At 64.3% G+C, this 21,842-nt stretch overlaps 1 protein-coding gene across 1 annotated transcript; it reads right to left on the reverse strand.

Moving 5' to 3' along the window:
* Positions 1-1,590: 1,590 nt before the first annotated feature.
* Positions 1,591-21,332, reverse strand: COL1A1 (collagen type I alpha 1 chain). Its single transcript, XM_058041527.1, has 51 exons — positions 21,128-21,332; positions 19,248-19,442; positions 19,090-19,124; positions 18,952-18,987; positions 17,788-17,880; positions 17,634-17,702; positions 16,435-16,479; positions 16,145-16,198; positions 15,918-15,971; positions 15,743-15,796; positions 15,582-15,635; positions 15,424-15,477; positions 15,272-15,316; positions 14,983-15,036; positions 14,833-14,877; positions 14,633-14,686; positions 14,325-14,423; positions 14,192-14,236; positions 14,011-14,109; positions 13,776-13,829; positions 13,577-13,684; positions 13,118-13,171; positions 12,832-12,930; positions 12,610-12,663; positions 12,420-12,518; positions 12,263-12,316; positions 11,361-11,414; positions 11,204-11,257; positions 11,044-11,097; positions 10,770-10,814; positions 10,581-10,679; positions 10,360-10,467; positions 8,809-8,916; positions 8,666-8,719; positions 8,493-8,546; positions 8,280-8,387; positions 8,128-8,181; positions 7,744-7,797; positions 6,746-6,907; positions 6,522-6,629; positions 6,319-6,426; positions 6,058-6,111; positions 5,850-5,957; positions 4,837-4,890; positions 4,607-4,714; positions 4,433-4,486; positions 3,704-3,811; positions 3,329-3,611; positions 2,442-2,632; positions 2,119-2,361; positions 1,591-2,048 (listed from the first exon to the last, which is right to left on the reverse strand). Exons 1-51 carry the CDS (start codon positions 21,207-21,209, stop codon positions 1,902-1,904), a joined length of 4,362 nt encoding a protein of 1,453 aa, XP_057897510.1. The 5' UTR covers positions 21,210-21,332; the 3' UTR covers positions 1,591-1,901.
* Positions 21,333-21,842: the final 510 nt, after the last annotated feature.

Genomic DNA, 21,842 nt, shown 5'->3' on the forward strand with positions numbered 1-21,842 from the left:
CCCATCCCGGGTTGGGGGGGCTGGGACAGGAGGAGGAGGAGGAAGAGGAGGAGGAGGAGGGAGGACGGGCAAGAAGCGGAGCGCAGAACTCCCCGGGAGCAGAGCGGGATCGGACGGGAGGAGAGCAGGATCGGGGAGGAGGAATTCCCAACATCGCCCATCAGGACACCCCCCCCGAGCCCCCCGAGAGCAGCAGAGAGCAGCCCGAGGTTGGTTGGATCATTTCACATGCCTTTATTTCAGCAGTCAGAGAAAGAAAAAAAAAAAAAAAAATAATATCCATTTTCGAAAAAAAAAAAAAAAAAAAAAAAAGAAAATGAAGAAAACCCCCAAACCGCTTTAAAATTATTAATTACTTAATTACTTAATTATTATTATTATACATTATACAAAGTAGGTACAAAACCCGGGGAAATGCCAGAGCTGGGCTTGGCAAAGGGAGTGGGTTCGTGGCCCTCCGTGCCCGGGGAGGATGCAGGGATGGATGGATGATGGATGGAAGGATGGATGGATGATGGATGGAAGGATGGATGGATGGAAAAAAGCTGCTGGAAGATGAGAGCAGAGCTGAAGTTCCACCTGCTCGACCTGGAAAATCGATTTATTCCTTTTCCCCTCGGAATTCGGTGCCTCTTGTTTTGCGGGATTTGCTGGTGGGGTGTCGGAGGTGGAGGTGAGGGGAGGGAATAGCACCTTTGGAAAATTCCCCAGTGGAGCTGAGCAGCAAAAAACAGGAGGAAAATAAAGCATAAAATAGAGGGGAATTAAAACAGAGCAAGCTGAGACCTCTTTGGAGGTTGTAGCACCAGGCGGTCCCGGGGTTGGGTGTTCCGGGGCCAAAATTAAAGAGAATATTTAAAAATAATAATTAAAAAAAAAAAAAAAAACGAACCAAAAACCAGGATAAAAATCCCGAGGGAAAAAAACCTCCAAAGGAAAAATCAAAATGAGAGAACAACAGAGCAACCAAAGAGAAAAAAGGGGGGGAATATGATGGGGGGAAATTAGCACCTTTGCTCTGAACCTGGCAGGAAAGTCCCGGCACAGCTGAAAAGCTCCAAACGAAGCTAAAAAAAACAAAAAGAACCCCAAAATTCAGACTCAAAAAGACAATGAAACACCCCGAGAGTGGTGAGGTAGCCATCCGGACAGGGGCGTCAGCGCAGGGCCGGAGCTGCTCCGTGGCTTGGGAGTGAATTGGTTTTGCTGCCTGAATAAAAATAAAATGAACAACAAACAACGGACAAAACAAAACAAAACAAAACAGGAAAAAAAAAAACCACGATAAAAAATAACCAGAACAAAAGGAAATCGAGAGAACTCAAAATCAGCATTATCCAAATAAAAAATAAGGAAGAGAGGGGAGAGAAAGAGGAAAAACAAGAGAGAAAAAGCAAATTATAGCCAGGAGTTCAACATCTTCCTCGCAGCAAAAATTAAAATTCTAATGAGATGCAAGAAGCGAAGGGGCTGGCGGGGAGGGGGCCTGGGGGTCCCGGGGGGCTCGGGGACCCTTTGGGGAGCTGAGCTTTGCCATCTCCGGGGCTGAGGAATGAGGGGGGGCAAGCAAGCGAACCCACTTCCTGGTGATTTTGTTTGAAAAAGTCATTTATTTGGTTTTTTTAGTATTTTTTAGGGGGGGTTGAATGCTTTTTTTTTTTTTTTTTTTTTTGAGAGGGTTTTTGAGGTTTTTCTCTTACGGCAACGCAACCGGAGTTGTTTTAGAGACGCTGGATAGAAACCGACACAAATTCAAAAAAAGTCCATGTGAAATTTTCTCCTTTTTTTTTTTTTTGGGTTTTTTTTTTTTTGGCAGGTTTTTTTTTTTTTGGTGTTTTTTTTATTATTATTTTTATCATTATTATTATTACTCTCTCCTGTCACGCGTGGGGCGTCCGGGGTTACAAGAAGCAGACGGGGCCGATGTCGATGCCGAATTCCTGGTCCGGAGCGCCGACGTCCATAGGAGCCAAATCGATGATGGGCAGGCGCGAGGTCTTCGTCGTCTTGTACTCGATGACTGTCTTGCCCCAGGCGCCCGTGTGACTCTGTGGGGACACCGCGGTCACTCCCCGTCCCCAGCGTGTCCCCAACGCCACCGCCATCCCCGTCACTCACCGTGCAGCCGTCCTCGGTGACGCCGTAGGTGAAGCGGCTGTTGCCCTCGGCGCGGATCTCGATCTCGTTGGCGCCCTGCAGCAGCAGGGCCTTCTTCAGGTTGCCGCTGGCCTGGTCCATGTAGGCCACGCTGTTCTTGCAGTGGTAGGTGACGTTCTGCGAGGCCTCGGTGGCCATGAGGCGCAGGAAGGTCAGCTGGATGGCCACGTCGGCCGGGTCGGAGCCCTCGCCGCCGTACTCGAACTGCGCAAGGGGAAATCGGTCACAACGGAACCCTTCCAGGCTCCTTGTCCCCTCCACCCCCTGGTGGCCCCCGAGCCCACCTGGAAGCCGTCGCTCATGGCCTCGCCGAACCAGACGTGTTTCTTCTCCTTGGGGTTCTTGCTGAGGTACCAGTTCTTGCGGGCGACGGACGCCTGCGTCGGGTACACGCACGTCTCGCCCGTCTCCATGTTGCAGAAGACCTTGATGGCGTCCAGGTTGCAGCCTTGGTTGGGGTCGATCCAGTACTCGCCTGAGGGGACAGGGACAGGTCAGGAGAGGGGCAGGGAGGGTGGTGGGGACAGGGACAGGCAGGGGATGGGACGGAGGAACAGCCGTGAGGGAACAGGGGAAGGACAGCCAGGGAGATGGGGGAGAGGAACAACCAGCAGGGATGAAGGATGAAGGTGAGGAGCAGCCCCAGGAGATGGAGAATGGAGCTGAGGAGCAGCCAGAGAGATGGAACAGGTGAGGAACAACCAGGGGGGATGGAGCAGGTGAGGAACAACCAGGGGGGATGGAACAGGTGAGGAACAACCAGGTAATGGAGGTGAGGAGAATCCAGGAGAGAACAGGTGAGGAAGAGCCAGGAGGGGTGAAGGATGAGGATGAGGAACAGCCACAGGAGATGGAGAATGGAGGTGAAGAGCAGAGGATGGAAGGATGGGTGAGGACAGGGGCTGGGGGATGCTGAGGACGAAGGGAGGAAGGAGGAAGATGAGGAGCGGCCCTGGGAGGTGAGGAAGGAGGTGAGGAAGGCAAAGGAGGGAGCTGGGGGCGGAGCGTGGAGCAGGAAAAGAGGAAGAAGAGGGGGAGAAACAGGAGAGGGACAGGAGGAGGATGGAGGGGAGGGCACACAGGGAGAGACAGGACAGAAGGACAGAGCTGAGGAGCAGCAGAGGGGACAGGGACGCGGTGACAGCCCCGAGGGGACCGCGGGGACACCCACCGCTCTTCCAGTCGCCGTGGCACATCTTGAGGTCGCGGCAGGTGCGGGCGGGGTTCTTGCGGGTGCCCTCGGGGCTGCGGATGTTCTCGATCTGCTGGCTCAGGCTCTTGAGGGTGGTGTCCACCTCCAGGTCGCGGTCGCGCATCACGTTGGCGTCGTCGGCCCGGTAGTAGCGGCCGCCGTCGTGCGCCTTCTCCTGGGGCGGCTGCGGCAGGAAGCTGAAGTCGAAGCCGCCGCTGGGAGGGCCGGGAGGACCGGGGGGCCCGGGGGGGCCGGGGGGACCCTGCGGGAGGAGGAGAGGAGGAGGATGGTGACGGAAGAGCGGGCGCTGGGGGCGGGCGGCGACGGGAGGGTTCGGTTGGGTTCGGGACGTACGACGGGACCGACGTCGCCGGTGCGGCCGCGGGGGCCGGGGGGACCGATGGGGCCGGGCAGCCCGTTCAGACCGTCCTTGCCGGCAGCACCAGCGGAGCCTGGGGGACCCTGTGGGGTGGGAGAGAAGAGTGAGCGTGGTGGTGGAAACCCGGCAGAGCCTCCAGCCCCGACCCCAAACCCTACAGGTGTCCCAATGGCCATGGGGACCCAGCAGAGCCTCCAACCAATATCCCAAACCCTACAGGAATCCCAATGGCCATGGGGACCTGGCAGAGACTCCAACCAATGCCCCAAACCCTGCAGGAATCCCAATGGCCGTGGGGACCTGGCAGAGCCTCCAACCAATATCCCAAACCCTGCAGGAATCCCAATGGCCATGGGGACCTGGCAGAGCCTCCAGCCCCGACCCCAAACCCTGCAGGAATCCCAAAGGCTGTGGGGACCCAGCAGAACCTCCAACCAATACCCCAAACCCTGCAGGAATCCCAATGACTGTGGGGACCCAGCAGAGCCTCCAGACCCTGCAGGAATCCCGTTGGCCGTGGGGACCTGGCAGAGCTTCCAGAGCCTCCAGCCCCGACCCCAAACCCTGCAGGAATCCCAATGGCCATGGGGACCTGGTCACTCCAGCCCCGACCCCAAACCCTGCAGGAATCCCATGGGGACCCCCCTGCCCTCCCCACGGTGTCACAGCCGTGTCCGGATGTCACAGCTCATCCCAGGACTCACTCGGGGACCGGCGGGACCAGAAGCACCAGAAGGACCTTGTTCACCAGGAGAGCCCTGCGGCAGTGGAGGAGGAAGAAGAAGAGGCGACATCAGAGGTGACATCAGAGGTGACATCAGCAGCCCGTGCTGTCGCCAGGACGTGTGGCAGGGTCACCGTCACCCCGCGGGACTTACGGGAGGACCAGGTGGGCCCTGGAGACCGGAGAAGCCTCTGTGACCCTTCATGCCTCTGTCACCCTGTTCACCGGTTTCACCTTTGTCACCACGGGGACCTTGGGGACCCTGCAGCAGGAGGAAGAGGAGGAGGAAGATGAGTTGAGTGCAGTGCTGGCCAATCGCTGTCCCCACGCCTGTGGGCACACAGGGGCACCGAGGGCGACGGAGCAGAGCAGAGCATCACTTACAGCAGGACCACGAGCACCAGCAGGACCAGGGGGGCCAGCGGGACCTTGGGGACCCTGGCACAGGAGAGAAGGGGACAGGTTAGAGCACCCTGCACCTCCTGCTGCTGCCTTGGGGCAGAACCACCCTGAGAGGCTCGGGGACCCCGAGGGGGCAGCGACACCTCTGAGACCCCTTTGCAGGGTGGTGGTGGCACCTCTGAGATCCCTTTGCAGGGTGGTGGTGGCACCTCTGAGACCCCTTTGCAGGGTGGTGGTGGCACCTCTGAGACCCCTTTGCAGGGTGGTGGTGGCACCTCTGAGATTGCCCTTTGCAGGGTGGTGGTGGCACCTCTGAGATCACCCATTGCAGGGTGGTGGTGGCACCTCTGAGATCACCCATTGCAGGGTGGTGGTGGCACCTCTGAGATTGCCCTTTGCAGGGTGGTGGTGGCACCTCTGAGATCCCTTTGCAGGGTGGTGGTGACACCTCTGAGATCCCCCTTTGCAGGGTGGTGGTGGCACCTCTGAGATCACCCATTGCAGGGTGGTGGTGGCACCTCTGAGATCCCTTTGCAGGGTGATGGTGGCACCTCTGAGATCACCCATTGCAGGGTGGTGGTGGCACCTCTGAAATCACCCATTTACAGGGTGGTGGTGGCACCTCTGAAATCCCATTGCAGGGTAGGGGTGGCACCTCTGAGATCGCCCATTGCAGGGTGGTGGTGACACCTCTGAGATCACCCATTGCAGGGTGGTGGTGGCACCTCTGAGATCCCCCATTGCAGGGTGGTGGTGGCACCTCTGAGATCGCCCATTTACAGGGTGGTGGTGGCACCTCTGAGATCACCCATTGCAGGGTGGTGGTGGCACCTCTGAGATCACCCATTTACAGGGTGGTGCTGGCACCTCTGCCTGCCAGGGAAGCTCCTGGCAGCGTCAGGAGCTGAGCCCGGGGCCAGACCCCAGAGCTGGGTCCTTTCTGGGTGTCCTGGGGCCGGGGGGTGCCAGGGGGCTCCGGGCAGAGCGTCACTTACGGTCTCACCGCGATCTCCGTTCTTGCCAGCAGGGCCGACGGGGCCGGGGGCACCGGGGGCACCGGGAGCACCAGGGGGGCCGGCGGGGCCGGTCTCACCACGATCACCCTGCGAGGAGGAGGAGGAGGAGGAGGAGGAGGAAGAGGAGAGGTCAGTGTGGGCCAGCACAACCCCATCACCCCTCCCACACCCCTCAGAGCCCACTCACCTTGGGACCAGCAGCACCGTCACGGCCGGGGGCACCTTCAGCACCGGGGGCGCCCTATGGGGGGCAGAGACCCTCGTTAGGGTGGGGGGCTCACGGGAGGTCCAACAGCCCCCCATCAGCACCGGGGGGTCTCACAGCCCCCCATCAGCACGGGGGGGTCTCACAGCCCCCCATCAGCACGTCCTCAGCACGGGGGGTCTCACAGCCCCCCATCAGCACGGGGTCCGTGCCCCCAGCCCCACGGTGACCATGGGTGCTCACCTCACGTCCAGCTTCTCCAGGGGGTCCAGCCAGGCCAGGGGGGCCCATGGGGCCGGGGGGGCCGCGCTCACCGGGAGAGCCGGAGGGGCCTTGTTTGCCGGGTTCACCCTGCGGGGGGACACAGTTGGGGCTCAGACGCTGTCACAGAGCCACCCCGGGGGGGTGACAGAGCCTGCGGGTCCCCGGAGCCCCCCGATACTCACGGAGGGGCCGGGCAGCCCAGGGAAGCCTCGCTCGCCTCTCTGGCCGGGCAGACCGACCACACCGCGCTGGCCGGCGATACCTTGGGGTCCGGGAGTGCCGGGAGCGCCCTGCGGGGACAAACGGCGCCTCAGCGGGGACAGCCCCGGTGTCACCTCCCCGTCCCCGCGGAGGGGACAGCGAGAGGCGGCGACGAGCACAGAGATCCGGGCAGGGGGGCACTCACGATGGGACCGTCAGCACCGGGGGCTCCTTTCTCGCCGGGGGGACCGGGGGGCCCGGCGGGTCCCGGCTCTCCGGGGCGGCCGGCGGGGCCGGTCTCACCGCGGGGTCCTTTGCCGCCCTCCTTGCCGGCGGGGCCGGGCGGGCCGGGCAGGCCGATGTTACCCTGCACGGGGCGGGGGGAGGCGGCGCCGTCAGGCCGGGACCCCCTCGCTGCCAGCTGAAGGGCGGCCAGGGCTGTCCCGGGGCCAAGTGGGCCAGGGCGGCCACGTGCAGCACCGGGACGGTGCCCAGCGCCTCCCGTCCATGTCCCCAGAGCCTCCTGTCCCCTGTCCCCAGTGCCTCCTGTCCCCAATGCTTCCCGTCCTCATGTCCCCAGAGCCTCCTGTCCCCTGTCCCCAATGCCTCCTGTCCCGTGTCCCCAGTCCTTCCCGTCCTCATGTCCCCAGAGCCTCCTGTCCCCTGTCCCCAATGCCTCCTGTCCCCATGTCCTCAGTGCTTCCCATCCCCATGTCCTCAGTGCCTCCCGTCCATGTCCCCAGTGCCTCCTGTCCCCAGTGCTTGCCATCCCCATGTCCTCAGTGCCTGCTGTCCCCTGTCCCCAGTGCCTCCTGTCCCCAATGCTTCCCGTCCTCATGTCCCCAGAGCCTCCTGTCCCCTGTCCCCAGTGCCTCCTGTCCCCAGTCCTTCCCATCCCCATGTCCCCAGTGCCTCTCGTCCTGTGTCCCCATTGCCTCCTGTCCCCATGTCCCCAGTGCCTCCTGTCCCCATTTCCCCAGTGGCTCCTGTCCCCATGTCCCCAGCACCTCTTACCCTGTGTCCCCAGCACCTCCTGTCCCCATGTCCCCAGTGCCTCCTGTCCCCATGTCCCCAGCACCTCTTATCCTGTGTCCCCAGCACCTCCTGTCCCCATTTTCCCAGTGGCTCCTGTCCCCAGTGCCTCCTGTCCCCAGTTTGTCCCCTCCCCATCTCCAGCCCCCATCTCCCCCCAGGGGTACTCACAGAGGGGCCGGGGGGTCCAACTCTTCCAGCAGCACCAGGGAAACCAGTAGCACCCTGGGAGGGAGCAGAGCTGCATCAGTGGGGCCGGATCCCGAGGGCCAGGGATCCAGGGGAGCCCCAGGGCCGGTGGGCAGAGCGAAGAGCCCACCCGGGGGGCTGATTCGGGGGGTGTAAAGGCGACCCCCCCAAATTGTAAAGGGGTGTTGTAAAGGCAGTGCCCCACTCTGGTGCCATCCCCAGAAGGTTTTGGGGGCGCAGGGCTGGGGGTGCCCCACGGTGTGGGGGCAGCAGAGGCAGAATTAAAGCCCCTCGGGGCTGTTCCCACCCGGGGGTGCCCCCAAACTCCCCCAACGCCCCCAAACTCCCCGCAGGACCGGTACTCACAGGGGGTCCAGCGCTGCCGCGAGCACCTTTGGGACCGGGAGCACCAACAGCACCCTGGGCGGGAGGAAGAGGAGGAAGAGGAGGAGGAGAGGGGTGAGCTGAGCCGCGGGGCCGCAGCCCGGGCACTGGGGGGGCTCAGGGGGGGCACTCACAGCAGGTCCAGGAGCACCAGTGGGGCCGGCAGGGCCGGGGGGACCGGCGTCACCCTTGGCTCCAGCATCCCCAGTTTCACCTTTAGCACCAGGCTGGCCGTCAGCGCCCTGAGGGGGGGGACACGGGAACAGGGTGAGCCCGGGGGGCTCAGAGCCACCCTGGGGGGGCAGCATGGACCCCCGGGCTGGGGGGGGCTGGTCTGTCACACTTACAGGGGGGCCAGCAAATCCAGCAGGACCGGGAGGGCCGGGCTCGCCGCGGTCACCCTGCAGGAGAGGGGAGGGAATGGCGTGAGACGGGATGGGGACACGGCCACCAGGGCCACCAGGGCCACCGGGGCCACCGAGGAGTGGCAGGGCCATCGCTGAGCGTGGGGGACACTCACGGGAGCACCACGGGCACCAGTGGGACCAGCAGGGCCGGGGGGACCGGCTTCACCCTGGAGACAAGAGAGAAAAGGGATCAGGGCTGTGGAGAGGGGGTGGCAGCGAGGGCCTGGACACGGCTGTCCCTGCAGGATGTCCCCACCTTGTCACCAGGAGCACCAGCAGGGCCGGGGGGGCCGATGGGACCGGTCAGGCCTCGGAGACCGTCCTTGCCAGGAGCGCCATCAGCACCTTTGGGACCGGGGTCACCCTGAGGGAGAGACAAAGGGGAGTTACGGGGACAGGTCCTGGGGGGGTCACCCCTCTCTGCACCGAGACATCCCCGGTTCTTCATCCTCCCTGGGACGGGCTGGGACCATCCTCATCCTCCTCCTCCTCCTCCTCACAAGAGCTGGGCTCTCAGTGAGAGAATGTCTCCAAGGGGTGGGGACAGAGGTGGCACAGAGCATCCCCTGCCCCATGGGATGGGGACAGAGGTGGCACAGAGCATCCCCTGCCCCATGATATGAGGACAGAGGTGGCACAGAGCATCCCCTGCTCCAAGGGATGGGGACAGAGGTGGCACAGAGCATCCCCTGCTCTAAAGGATGGGGACAGAGGTGGCATAGAGCATTTTCTGCCCCAGTGGATGGGGACAGAGGTGGCACAGAGCATCCCCTGCTCCAAGGGATGGGGACAGAGGTGGCACAGAGCATCCCCTGCTCCAAGAGATGGGGACAGAGGTGGCACAGAGCATCCCCTGCTCCAATGGATGGGGACAGAGGTGGCACAGAGCATCCCCTGCCCCAAGGAATGGTGACAGAGGTGGCACAGAGCATCCCCTGCCCCAAGGGATGGGGACAGAGGTGGCACAGAGCATCCCCTGCCCCAAGGGATGGTGACAGAGGTGGCACAGAGCATTTTCTGCCCCAAGGGATGGGGACAGAGGTGGCACAGAGCATCCCCTGCTCCAAGGGATGGGGACAGAGGTGGCACAGAGCATTTCCTGCCCCACGGGATGGGGACAGAGGTGGCACAGAGCATCCCCTGCTCCAAGGGATGGGGACAGAGGTGGCACAGAGCATTTCCTGCTCCAAGAGATGGGGACAGAGGTGGCACAGAGCATCCCCTGCCCCAAGGTATGGGGACAGAGGTGGCACAGAGCATCCCCTGCCCCAAGGGATGGCACAGAGGTGGCACAGAGCATCCCCTGCCCCACGGGATGGGGACAGAGGTGGCACAGAGCATCCCCTGCCCCAAGGGATGGGGACAGAGGTGGCACAGAGCATTTCCTGCTCCAAGAGATGGGGACAGAGGTGGCACAGAGCATCCCCTGCCCCAAGGTATGGGGACAGAAGTGGCACAGAGCATCCCCTGCTCCAATGGATGGGGACAGAGGTGGCACAGAGCATCCCCTGCCCCAAGGGATGGCACAGAGGTGGCACAGAGCATCCCCTGCCCCACGGGATGGGGACAGAGGTGGCACAGAGCATCCCCTGCCCCAAGGGATGGGGACAGAAGTGGCACAGAGCATCCCCTGCCCCACGGGATGGTGGCACAGAGCATTCCTTGCCCAGGACACTGCTGCCCACCGGCCTCATCTCAGGGCACACCCAGCCCCAAGGGGAGGCTGAGGGGGCACAGGGGTGATGGGGAGCAGGTCACCGAGGGGCACAGCAGGCTTTGGGCACACGAGGGCTCTGGGGACACGCACTCTGTCACCCTTGGCGCCTGGCAGGCCGGCAGCACCGCGCTCTCCGGGCATTCCCTGCAGACCGGGGGGGCCCTGGTTCCCGGGGGCTCCGGGAGCTCCAGCATCGCCCTGCGGGGAGGCAGAGGGGGATTAGCGACATCCGGGCCCAGCAAACCCAGCCCGGCCGCCCCCCGGCTGTGCCCCACGGGCCGGGCACAGCGCCACGCCCGGCTGGCACCTACCTTAGCACCATCGTTACCGGGAGCGCCGTTAGCACCGCGGGGACCTTGGGGACCGGGGGGACCTTGGACACCGCGCTCTCCGGGGAATCCTCTCTCACCCTGGGGAGGTGGCACAGGGCAGGCCCATCAGGGGCTGTGCGGGGCATTTTGGGGTGCCCAGGCTTGGGGGCAGATGGGGGTTCAGCTTACCCTGGCACCGGCGGGACCGGGGGCTCCAGCGTCTCCGGGCACACCCTGAGAGGGAGGGACAGGGTGACAAGTTAGAGGGGAATGAGTGGCACCAGGGACGGGCAGAGGGGGTGGCCCAGGAGTCCCTCATTCCCTGGGCAGGGCTGGGGGTCCCATTGCTCCCATGGGGCACCTGGGGGTGCCCTGGGGGACCCCAGCAGCAGCAGCAGCCCCAGTGTGATGGGGACAGGGGCGATGGGGAGGGGACAGGAGGGTCCCCAGTGCCCACACTCACCTGCTCACCAGGCTTGCCAGCCTCGCCAGGGGGACCAGCGGGGCCGGGCAGACCCTGGGGAGGAAGAAGAGGAGCCGTGAGCCACCACGGAGGGGACAATGGCAGTGCCACCCGTGCTCTGGGTGCTTCGTCCCCCTGCCGGGGAGGGGACAGCCCTCACCTGGAAGCCGGGAGCACCAGCGGGACCTTGTTCACCTCGTTCTCCAGCGGGACCCTGGGGGACACAGCACAGCCATGGAGGGGCGCCGGTGGCTCCCGAGGCCCCGGGCCGGGGGCCGGGCGTGGCCGGGGGGGGCCGCGGGCCGGGGGATACTCACGGTGGGGCCGGGGGGACCTTGGGCACCGGTTTCACCGTCTTTGCCAGCGGGGCCCTGGGGAGGAGGGAGAGGAGGGAGCTCAGAGCGAGCCGAGAGCCTGGGCGGGGGCCGCGGGATCCTTCGAAGGCCGGGAGACACCGCGGAGAGCTGCCCGGGCCGGGAGCCCGAACACCGGGACAGGATCCCGAACACCGGGCAGGGATCCCGAACATCGGGCCGGGATCCCGAACACCGGGCCGGGATCCCGAACACCGGGACAGGATCCCAAACACCGGGACAGGATCCCAAACACCGGGACAGGATCCCAAACACCGGGACAGGATCCCGAACACCGGGCCGGGATCCCGAACACCGGGACGGGATCCCGAACACCGGGACGGGATCCCGAACACCGGGCCGGGATCCCAAACACCGGGCCGGGATCCCGAACACTGGGACAGGATCCCAAACACCGGGCCGGGATCCCGAACACTGGGACAGGATCCCGAACACCGGGCTGGGATCCCGAACACCGGGACAGGATCCCAAACACCGGGCAGGGATCCCGAACACCGGGCAGGGATCCCGAACACCGGGCAGGGATCCCAAACACCTCATCCCGCCACGGCCTCGGGCCCCCCAGAGCCTGCCCTGGCTGCCGAGGGCCCTCACCCCGCATTCACAGCTCATTCCCACCCCATTCACACCCCACAACCCCATTTCACCCCAGCGAGCTGGTCCGTGCCAGGCCGGCCCTCTCTGTCACCCTGTCATGGGGTGACGCTCCCTGTCACCTTCCCTGTCACCCTGTCATGGGGTGACGCTCCTTGTCACTCTCCTTGTCACCCTCCCTGCCACCCCACACCACTGTGACCCTCTCTGTCACCTCCCTTGTCACCCCCTCCCGGACACCCCGCACTCACCACAGCTCCGGGGGGACCGGGAGCTCCTCTCTCGCCGGGTTTGCCGGGTTCGCCCTAAAACCAGAGCGGGATGAGCCCGTGGTGACCCCGGGCACGGGGACAGGTCCCAGGTGTGTCCCCGGAGGGCAGGGTGGCCTCGGGGATGGGTGGCACTCACCGCAGCACCTTTGGGACCGGGGAATCCCATCACGCCGGCCTGGCCTCGGGCTCCGGGGGGGCCGGGGGGGCCGGGCCGCCCGTCTTGACCAGCGGGACCCTGTCGGGAGGAGCCAGAGCTGCTTTAGCCGGGCCCTGGAGAGCCGGGGCGGGAGGGGACAGCGGCGGGGACAGCGGCGGGGACAACTTACAGGAGGGCCGGTCTTGCCGTCGGGACCGGGGCTGCCGGGGCTTCCAGTGAGACCCTGCGGGGAGCGGGAGCGGGGTCAGGAGCTCAGCGCCGCCAGGGGATGCTCCGGACAACGGGAGCGTCCTGGAGAGCGGCTCCGGCACAGAGAGCGGGACAGCCCTGCGGCCGTGCTGGTCACCGTGCCACCGTGCCACCGTGTCACCGTGCCACCGTGCCACCTCACCTTGGCACCGGGCAGTCCGGGTTCCCCGGGGCGTCCAGCTTCACCAGGAGATCCTTTGGGGCCGACGGGGCCGGGGGAGCCACGCTCGCCGGGGGGACCCTGCGGAGGGGGGACAGGGGTGACCCAGGGAAGGGACAGCGCCCGGGCACCGGCACAGAGCCGTGGCCCCGCGGGTGGCAGCCGCTCGGAGCCACCGCGGCCACTGTGCGGGCACGGGTGACAGCGGGCAGAGTCCCCAGGGCCACGCTGACGCCACTTTGTCCCACAGGGGGAGGCGGACACCCACCTTGGGACCGGCCATGCCATCGGCGCCAGGGAAACCGCGGCTGCCAGGAGCGCCCTGAGTGAGGGGGACACGGCAGGGTCAGTGCGGGGACACGGGGGGACATCGGGGGACCGGGGGAGGAGGGACATGGCCACCAGCGAGAGCGGCATGAAGGGGCCGGGGGTGGCACCACGGGGTCCCCAAACACGCAGGGGGTTCACGTTGGACACAGGGGGTGGGGACAGGGACATGGTAGGGGTGGGGACAGGCACATGGCAGGGGTGGGGACAGGGACAGAGACATGGTAAGGGTGGGGACAGGGACATGGCGGGGACGGGGACAGGGACATGGTAAGGGTGGGGACAGGGACATGGTGGGGACAGGGACAGGGACATGGTAGGGGTGGGGACAGGGACACGGCGGGGATGGGGACAGGGACAGGGACATGGCAAGGGTGGGGACAGGGACGTCGCTACTCACACGCTCGCCAGCAGGGCCGGGCAGCCCAGCGGGGCCGGGCTCACCACGGGCTCCTCTCTTTCCTTCTTCTCCAGCGGGGCCGGGGGGACCTTGGACACCAGCGGGACCCTGGGGAAGGACGCGGAGGGATGAAGACCCCCGGGATGGGTCGGGGCCAGCAGGGCCCGCGCCCCCAGGGACACATCGGGGGGTCACTCACGGGTTCGCCTTTGGCACCGGTGTCACCCTTGTTGCCTGGAGCGCCGGGCTCGCCCTGCAGGGGAGAGAGGAGAGGAAAGGGTTAACGGCGGATCGAGGAGCAGAGGGACCCTCGGGGGGACAAGGGCGCGGCATCTGCCACCCCCTGTGCCACCCGGGCCTGGCACGGACCGGGGACACCTCGGAGGCAGCTCCAGGAAGGGATCGCAGCCCGCGGGGAGCCCGGGGATACTCACGGTGTTACCCTTGGGGCCGGGGGCGCCGCTGGGACCCTGCGGGCCGGAGGGACCGCGGGCACCGGGGAAGCCGGGAGCGCCAGCGATGCCGGGAGCGCCCTGCAAGAGGCGCACGGGGCCGTGAGGGAGCGGCACGGCCCTCCCTGCCCCGCGCGGGAGGGGACGCGAGAGGGACACTCACGGTGGCGCCCTTGGCTCCGGGTTGGCCGTCAGCACCGGGGTTGCCCTGCGGAGAGAAGGAGGAAGAGGAGGGTCACGGCGGGGCTGGCGGCGCGCGAGGCCGAAGGACGGGGGAGCCCGCGGGTGTCACTCACGGCGGGACCGGCGGCGCCAGCAGGGCCGGGGGGACCGGGCTCACCGCGAGCACCCTGGGGACCTTCGCTGCCACGAGCTCCTTGGGGACCGGTCTCACCCTGGGGAGGGAGAGGAGGAGGAGGAGGAGGAAGAGCGGTGAGCGCCGGGGCTGATTCCACCCGCGGCGACACAGCCGGGACAGGCGCCCAGGGGACGTCCCCACGGGTGCCACTGTGCCCGGCGGTGCCAGCCTGGATGCTCCAGGACCCCTCCCCTGCCCAGCGCTCCCCCAGCCCCTCCCAGCCCCCCAGAACCGGGCAGGCCCTACCTTAGCACCGGCGGCGCCGGGGAAGCCGGGGGGACCAGCGGGACCAGTTGGACCCTAAAGGGGAGAGAGGGCTCGGCTCAGAGGGGGATCCCAGCCCAAGGGGACCCCCAGAGCCCCCCTGGCTCCCGGCCAAGGGTCCCCATGGGGCAGCGGGGCGGGATCCCCTCCCCAGGAGGGTCCGTGGGGTCGGGGCTACTCACGGGGGGACCGGCAGCGCCGGGAGCGCCGTCATTGCCACGAGCGCCCTGCGGAGAGGGGACAGCGTCAGTGACAGCCGCGGGTGGCACCGGTGGCCTCCAGAGCCCCGTGCCCGCGCAGGGGTGTCAGCCCTGCCCATCCCCAATACTCACAGCAGGGCCAGACGGGCCGGGACGGCCTCTCTCGCCGGGAAGACCACGAGGACCCTGAGAGGGGACAAGGACACGTTCAGGACACGTTTGTGTCACCTGCACGGACGCTTCTCCCTTTCTGAGCCTCCTCCCATCCCTGTGCCCCCGCTGTGACATTTCCAAGGGGTTGAACCCCTCCTGCCCCATTCCCTGCGGATCCCTGAGGAGGAGCTGTGTCCCCACCAGGTGTCACCCCAATCCTTGTCCCCTGTTGGCCAGAACCCCCCTGACCCCCCGGTGCAGCACTCACCATCTGCCCAGGAGCTCCGTTCTCTCCAGGGCTGCCGGGCTCTCCCTAGGGAGGAAGGAGGGAGGGAAGGACACCGTGAGGGAGCTGCTCTGCAGGGACAGGGGACACGGTGACATTGCCAGGACAGCGGTGACGCTGCCACCACTCCTCACCTTGGGGCCAGCAGGTCCAGGCTCACCCTTGGCACCATCCAGACCACTGAAACCCTGGAGGGCAGCACAGAGAAGGGGTGGGGGGTCAGGAGGGGACCCTGCTTGGGGTCAGGGGTCCTTTGTCCCCTGAGTGTCACCAGCACGGGGAGGGGACTCACTCTGTGTCCCTTCATGCCTGGCAGGCCGGCGGTTCCGGGCAGACCCCGAGCACCCTGGGGGAGACAGGAGGTGGTGATGGAGGCGCTGGGGGGGCTGTCCCCACACCACAGTGCCCTGTCCCCAACGGGGGGACATCTGGGGCTGTCCCCGTGTGTCTCACCTGAGGGCCGGGGGGACCCCGCTCTCCGGGGCGGCCAGGCTTGCCAGCTTCACCCTGAGGACAAGGACACGGCCTTGGTGGCACGTCCCCAAGCCAGGCAGCTCCTGCTCACCTGGGGGGGGGGGGGGATGGCAGGGCCACCAAAGTGGGGGGGCCCCAAGGACAGGACACTTACGTCATCTCCGTTCTTGCCAGGGGGGCCAGCGGGACCTCGGGGGCCCATGGGACCCTAGGAGAGAGGCAGGGCAGGGGTCAGGTGACAGCTGCCCCCTGTCACCCTGTCACCCAGCCCGGGCAGTGCCAGCACCACTGCCGTGGATCCCAGAGCAGGGACAGTGTCCCCACAGCCAGGGCTGGCAGTGTCCCCATCCCCAGGGGACATCAGCAGGTGACAGCACTCACAGAAGCACCAGGCTCTCCAGGTTCACCAGGGGGACCTTGGAAACCTTGAGGACCCTGTGGAGAAAAAATAAAGGGTGAAAAGATGGGTCAGAAAGTGAGGAGTTTGGGCCTGGATCCCCCAGTGGCAGCGGTGGTGTCCCCCCGTGTGGTGGCACCAGGGCTGTGTCCCCACGCGCTTCTGTGGCTGTCACGAAGGGCGTGACACCCTCTGACCTGTCCCCCCACCACCCACAGGGGCCCTGGGGGCTGTTTGTCCCCCAACCCAAATGGAAGGAAGAGGTGACACTCACGGGAGCACCGGGAGGGCCGGGGAGACCACGGGGACCAGCTGGGCCCTGGGGAGAAGAGAAAGTGTCAGCAGTGGTGCCTTGTCACCCTGGCCCTGTCCCCACCACCAGCCATGCCCTGTCCCCACCACCAACCATCCCCTGTCCCCACCACCAGCCATCCCCTGTCCCCATCACCAACCATCCCCTGTCCCCACCACCAACCATCCCCTGTCCCCATCACCAACCATCCCTTGTCTTCACCACCAACCATCCCATTGCCACCCCCTCCCTGTCCCCATTGCCACCCTATCCCACTCTGCTCCTTGTCCCCAACACCGACCTTGGCCTGTCACCATTGCCACCCCATCCCTGCCCCTATTGCCATGTCCCCATTGTCCCTATTGCCATGTCCCCATTGCCACCCCATCCCTGCCCCTATTGCCATGTCCCCATTGTCCCTATTGCCATGTCCCCATTGCCACCCCATCCCTGCCCCTATTGCCATGTCCCCATTGTCCCTATTGCCATGTCCCCATTGCCATGTCCCCATTGTCCCTATTGCCATGTTCCCATTGTCCCTATTGCCATGTCCCCATTGTCCCTATTGCCATTGTCCCCATTGCCATGTTCCCATTGTCCCCATTGCCATGTCCCCATTGTCCCCATTGCCTGTCCCTGTTGTCCCTATTTTATTGTCCCTATTGCCTGTCCCCACTGCCACCCCAACGTCGTGTCCATCTCTGTTCCCACCTGCACCCATTCCTTGTCCCCATTGCCACCCCATCCCTGTCCCCATCACCAACCTGTCCCTGACTCTGTCCCTGTCCCTACACATTCCCTGTCTCTGTTGTCACCCCATCCCTGTCCCCATCCCTGTCTCTGCTGTCACCCATCCCTGTCCCCATCCCTGTCCCTGTTCCAATCCCTGTCTCTGCTGTCACCCCATCCCTGTCCCCATCCCTGTCCCCATCCCTGCCGTGTCCAGGTGCTCAGTGACATCACCGGCACAGGGAGCGCTCCTGTCCTGTCCCCTCGCCCAGCTCCCCCTGATGTCCCTGATGTCCCCAGTGTCCCTGATGTCCCCAGTGTCCCCCATGTCCCCAGTGTCCCTGATGTCCCCGATGTCCCCGATGTCCCCAGAGTCCCTGATATCCCCAGTGTCCCCCATGTCCCCAGTGTCCCTGATGTCCCCGATGTCCCCAGTGTCCCCGATGTCTCACCATGGGCCCGGGCACGGCCATGCCTCCGGCCTTCTCGTCGTATCCGTAGGACATCTGGGGAGCGAAGTTCTGCGGGAGGGAGAGCGGGGGGTGAGCGGGGCAGGGACCCCCGGGGGAGGGGGGGCTGCGCCACCAGGGACCCCCCCACACTCACCCCGCCGAGGCCGGGGGGGCCGGGGGGGCCGGGGGGGCCGGGCAGGCCGGGCTGGCCGGGGATTCCATCTCTGCCGGGGGGGCCGGGCAGTCCCTGACGAGAGAAGAGAGCGTGAGACCGGGGGAGAATGGGGTGAGACTGGGGGGAAAATGGGGTGAGACCAGGGGGAAAATGGGGTGAGATCAGGGGGAAATTGGGGTGAGACCCGGGGGGAAATTGGGGTGAGAGCAGGGGGAAAATGGGGTGAGACTGGGGGGAAACTGGGGTGAGACTGGGGGGAAATTGGGGTGAGACCCAGGGGAAATTGGGGTGAGACCCGGGGGAGAATGGGGTGAGACCCAGGGGAAATTGGGGCGAGACTGGGGGGAAATTGGGGTGAGATCAGGGGGAAATTGGGGTGAGACTGGGGGGAAATTGGGGTGAGACCCAGGGGGAAATTGGGGTGAGATCAGGGGGGAAAATGGGGTGAGACCAGGAGGAAATTGGGGTGAGACCCGGGGGGAAAATGGGGTGAGACCCAGGGGGAAATTGGGGTGAGATCAGGGGGAAATTGGGGTGAGACTGGGGGAAAATCGGGGTGAGATCAGGGGGAAAATGGGGTGACCTCCAACAGGATGGGGGTGATCCCCTGTGGGATGGGGATGAGCCTCTGTAGGGGATTGGGGTGAATCCCAGCAGGACTGGGGTGAGCCCCAGGGGGGATTGGGGGCAGTCCCAGTGGGATGAGAGTGATGCCAGCAGGATTGGGGTGAGCCCAGCAGGATCGGGGTGAGTCCCAGAGGGATTGGGGTGAGCTCCATTAGGACTGGGGTGAGCCCCTGTGGGGGATTGGGGTGACCCCCAGTGGGGAATTAGGGTGAGCCCAGTGGGATTGAGGTGAATCCCAGCTTGATTGGTGTAACCCCATCAGGATTGGGGTGACCCCAGTAGGATTGGGGTGACCCCAGCAGGATTGGGGTGGCCCCAAGCAGGATTGGGGTGAGCTCCATGGGATTGGGGGGACACCCATCAGGATTGGGGTGATCCCAGCAGGATTGGGGTGGCCCCAAGCAGGATTGGGGTGAGCTCCATTGGATTGGGGTGAGCTCCACGGGATTGGGGGGTCACCCAGCAGGAATGGGGGTCCCTGCAGAGCAGGGGGCTCCGAGGGGGACGCACACCCACCCTGTCTCCTTTGGGGCCGGGGTCTCCTTTAGGACCCTGTGGAGCAGAGACAGAACAGGTTAGAAAAGGGGGGCTCCAAATACGGGGGTGGGATTGTGATTAAATTTGTGGGGCTGCGTTTTGGGGGGGTGCCCTTACCTCTACTCCAGCATTTTCTGGGTAGGCAGGGGAGGCTGTGGGGGGAAAAAGGGGGTTCAGAGCAGCTCAGCATCACCCACCCCACACCCAGACAACCCGGGCTGGGGGACCCCGAACCCGCCGCTCCCCGAGGTGGGGGGGGGCAGATGTCGCGATACCGTCGGTGTCGGGACAGATGGGGCAGCACTCTCCGAAGGGGATCTCGGCGTTGGGGCAGTCGGAGGTGTCCTCGCAGATCACCTCGTCGCACAGGATGTTGCCGCTGTCGCAGACGCAGATCTGGCACGGTTCTGGCTTCCACACGTCCTTGTCGTTGTACGTGAGCCCATCCTGGATGCAGCTCCCGGTTTGGACTGCGACGGGACGGGAAGCGTCAGGAGGGGCGGCCCGGAGCTCCCCCCGCTCCCCTCACCCCCTCGCCGCGCTTCTCCCTTCATCTGGTTCTCATCAGCGCGCCGGGTGACACAGGAAAAGCTCCACAATAAACTCTTCCCACATCGGCTGGAATTTAAACAAAAAAAAATCCCCGCAGCCGCTCGCTCGGGCCGGCCGGGCCAAGGCAAACACCCCGCTGAGGATGGGGAGATGGGGTGGGGGGTCCCCGGCAGCCCCCCGAGGGTTTGGGGGGGCGCGGATGGGACGGGACGGGCGGGCCCCGGAGTTTGGGGTGAAATTGGATCCGGGCGGAACGGGGCTGGATGGGGCCAGATGGGATCGGGAACGGGAGCGGAGGCGGGCGGGGGCTGCGGGGAGAGGGAGGGAAGGGAAGGGAAGGGCGAGCGGCCAGGCCTGGGGGTGGCCCCACGGTGGGGAAGGGTCTTGGCGTGGGGAGGGGCTGCGCCAGCTCATGGAACACCCCCCATGTTAGAAAAAAAAAAAAAAATTTAAAAAAAATTAACAAAAAAAAAAAAAAAAAAAAAAAAAAAAAAAGCAAAGAATAAAAAAGGGGCAAAAAATGCAAAAAAAAAAAAAAAAAAAAAAAAAACCGGAAAAAAAATATGTAAAAAAAAGGGGGGGGAAGGATGTAAAAAAAAAGGGGGGGGAAAGGATGTAAAATAAAGGGGGGAAAAAAGGATGTAAAAAAAGGGAAAAATGTAAAAAAAAAAAAAAAGGATGTTAAAAAAAAAAAAGAGGCAAATGGAAATTGCAAAATTCTTCTGGGGAAGGAAAAAAAAAAAAAAAAAGAAAGGCGAAATGGGAATGGGGAAGGCAAAATGAAGAATGGGAAATGCAGGACGGGGAATGGGGAAATGGAGAATGGGAAATGCTGGATGGGCATTGTCAGTGCAGAATGCATAATGATGATAGTAATAATAAACAATAGTAATAATTAAAAATGGATTTAAGAAAAACGGCAAAAAAATACCAAAAAAGGAAAAAAAAATGGGCAAAAAGCGCCGGGCGCTCTGGGTCCCCCCGAGTGCCCCTGGCACAGGTGGCAGCGGGCACGGCGGCCGTGGCGTGGCACGGGGGGGTGACCCCGGCCGTGCCCCCGGCCCGCGCCGCTGGCAGCCCCCGCTGCCCCGGCTGCCGAAACATTTTGCTTATGAATCATCCGAGACTTTTCTAATTCTTTCCTGATGGCTTTCGCAGATCCCGGGGCTGGGCCCCCCCCTCTCCCTCCTCTTCTCCCCCCTCTTGTCTCTCCCGCGCTCTTTCCCCCCTTTCCTTTCCCTTCCCGGCCTCCTCCTCCTCCTCCTCCTCCCCTTCGTCCCGTCTCCCTCCTTCCCCGCCGGCTCCTCTCCACCCTTCCTTCCCTCCCCGCTCTTGGCAGGGCGCCCCGACTCCTCACCCCCCAGAGCCCCCTAAACCCCTTTTCCCCCAACCCCAAATCCCCCCGGTCCTCCTCTCTATTTTTTCCTCATTTTTCCCCCTCTTTTCCTTATTTCGCCCCAAATTCCTCTCTCCGCTCCGCACGCCCACCCCGAGCTGCTCCTCGCCCAGCCCAGGGCAGCCGGGCCGGGTGCCCCCGGAGGCGATGCCAGCCCCAGAGCCGCGTCCCGAGGGGTGAGGGCATCACCCAGCGCCCGCTACTCACTGTCTTCCTCTCCTTGCCCGCGGGCGAGTAGGACAGTCGCTGCTATCAACAGCAGCGACCGAGAATCCACAAAGCTGAACATGTCTAAATATTAGACATGTAGACTCTTTGGGGTCTCTTTTTTGTTCTTAGCTTGGGGTCATACGGGGCCGACGCAACCCTGGAGCTCCAAATCCAGACCCCAGCAGAAAGTTCCTACTGCCCTTTGCCCACTTGTGCGCCGGCCCTTTTATACGGTGCGCGGCGGCGGGGAGGAGGGACCCGGAGCGAGCAGCGGCTCCTGGACGGGCCCCTCGGCCAATCAGAGGCACCCAGCGAGTCGGGGGGCACCCCCTGACCCCCCCACCCCACCCTTGGGGCCGTGTGGCCGCGCACACGCAAACACGGCCGGGCACACGCACACGCGGGAGGGCACACGCACACGCGGGAGGGCACACGCACACACGGCCGGGGTCGGGGTTAGGGGGGGTTTGGGGTGCGGGGTTTTGCGGGGGATTGTGATTTTGGGGGGGTTCTGCACGCTCGGAGGTGTCTGCGGGGATGGTGGGGTGGGGATGGGCGATGTGGCACGTGGCACTTTGGGGACCCCGGTGCCACGCGATGCTGGGAGTGTCAGCAGGGCCCTGCCATCCCCACAGCGGGGGCACCCCAAAACACACCCAGGGCTCCCATCAGGGACCCCCCCCAACAGCCACTCCCACAGCTGGGGCACCCC

Source organism: Melospiza georgiana, chromosome 28 (assembly GCF_028018845.1).
Source record: "Melospiza georgiana isolate bMelGeo1 chromosome 28, bMelGeo1.pri, whole genome shotgun sequence".
Lineage (NCBI taxonomy): Eukaryota > Metazoa > Chordata > Aves > Passeriformes > Passerellidae > Melospiza > Melospiza georgiana.

Bases quoted from the DNA above. Each gene is read 5' to 3' on its own strand.
- COL1A1 (XM_058041527.1), bottom strand. From the start codon at position 21,209: ATGTTCAGCTTTGTGGATTCTCGGTCGCTGCTGTTGATAGCAGCGACT. The intron at 12,519-12,609 runs GTAAGTTGTCCC...TCCTCCCGACAG, and splicing joins ACGGCAAGACCGGCCCTCCT to GGTCCCGCTGGTCAAGACGG. The intron at 10,468-10,580 runs GTAGGTGCCAGC...GCCTCCCCGCAG, and splicing joins CCGGTAACGATGGTGCTAAG to GGCGATGCTGGAGCTCCCGG.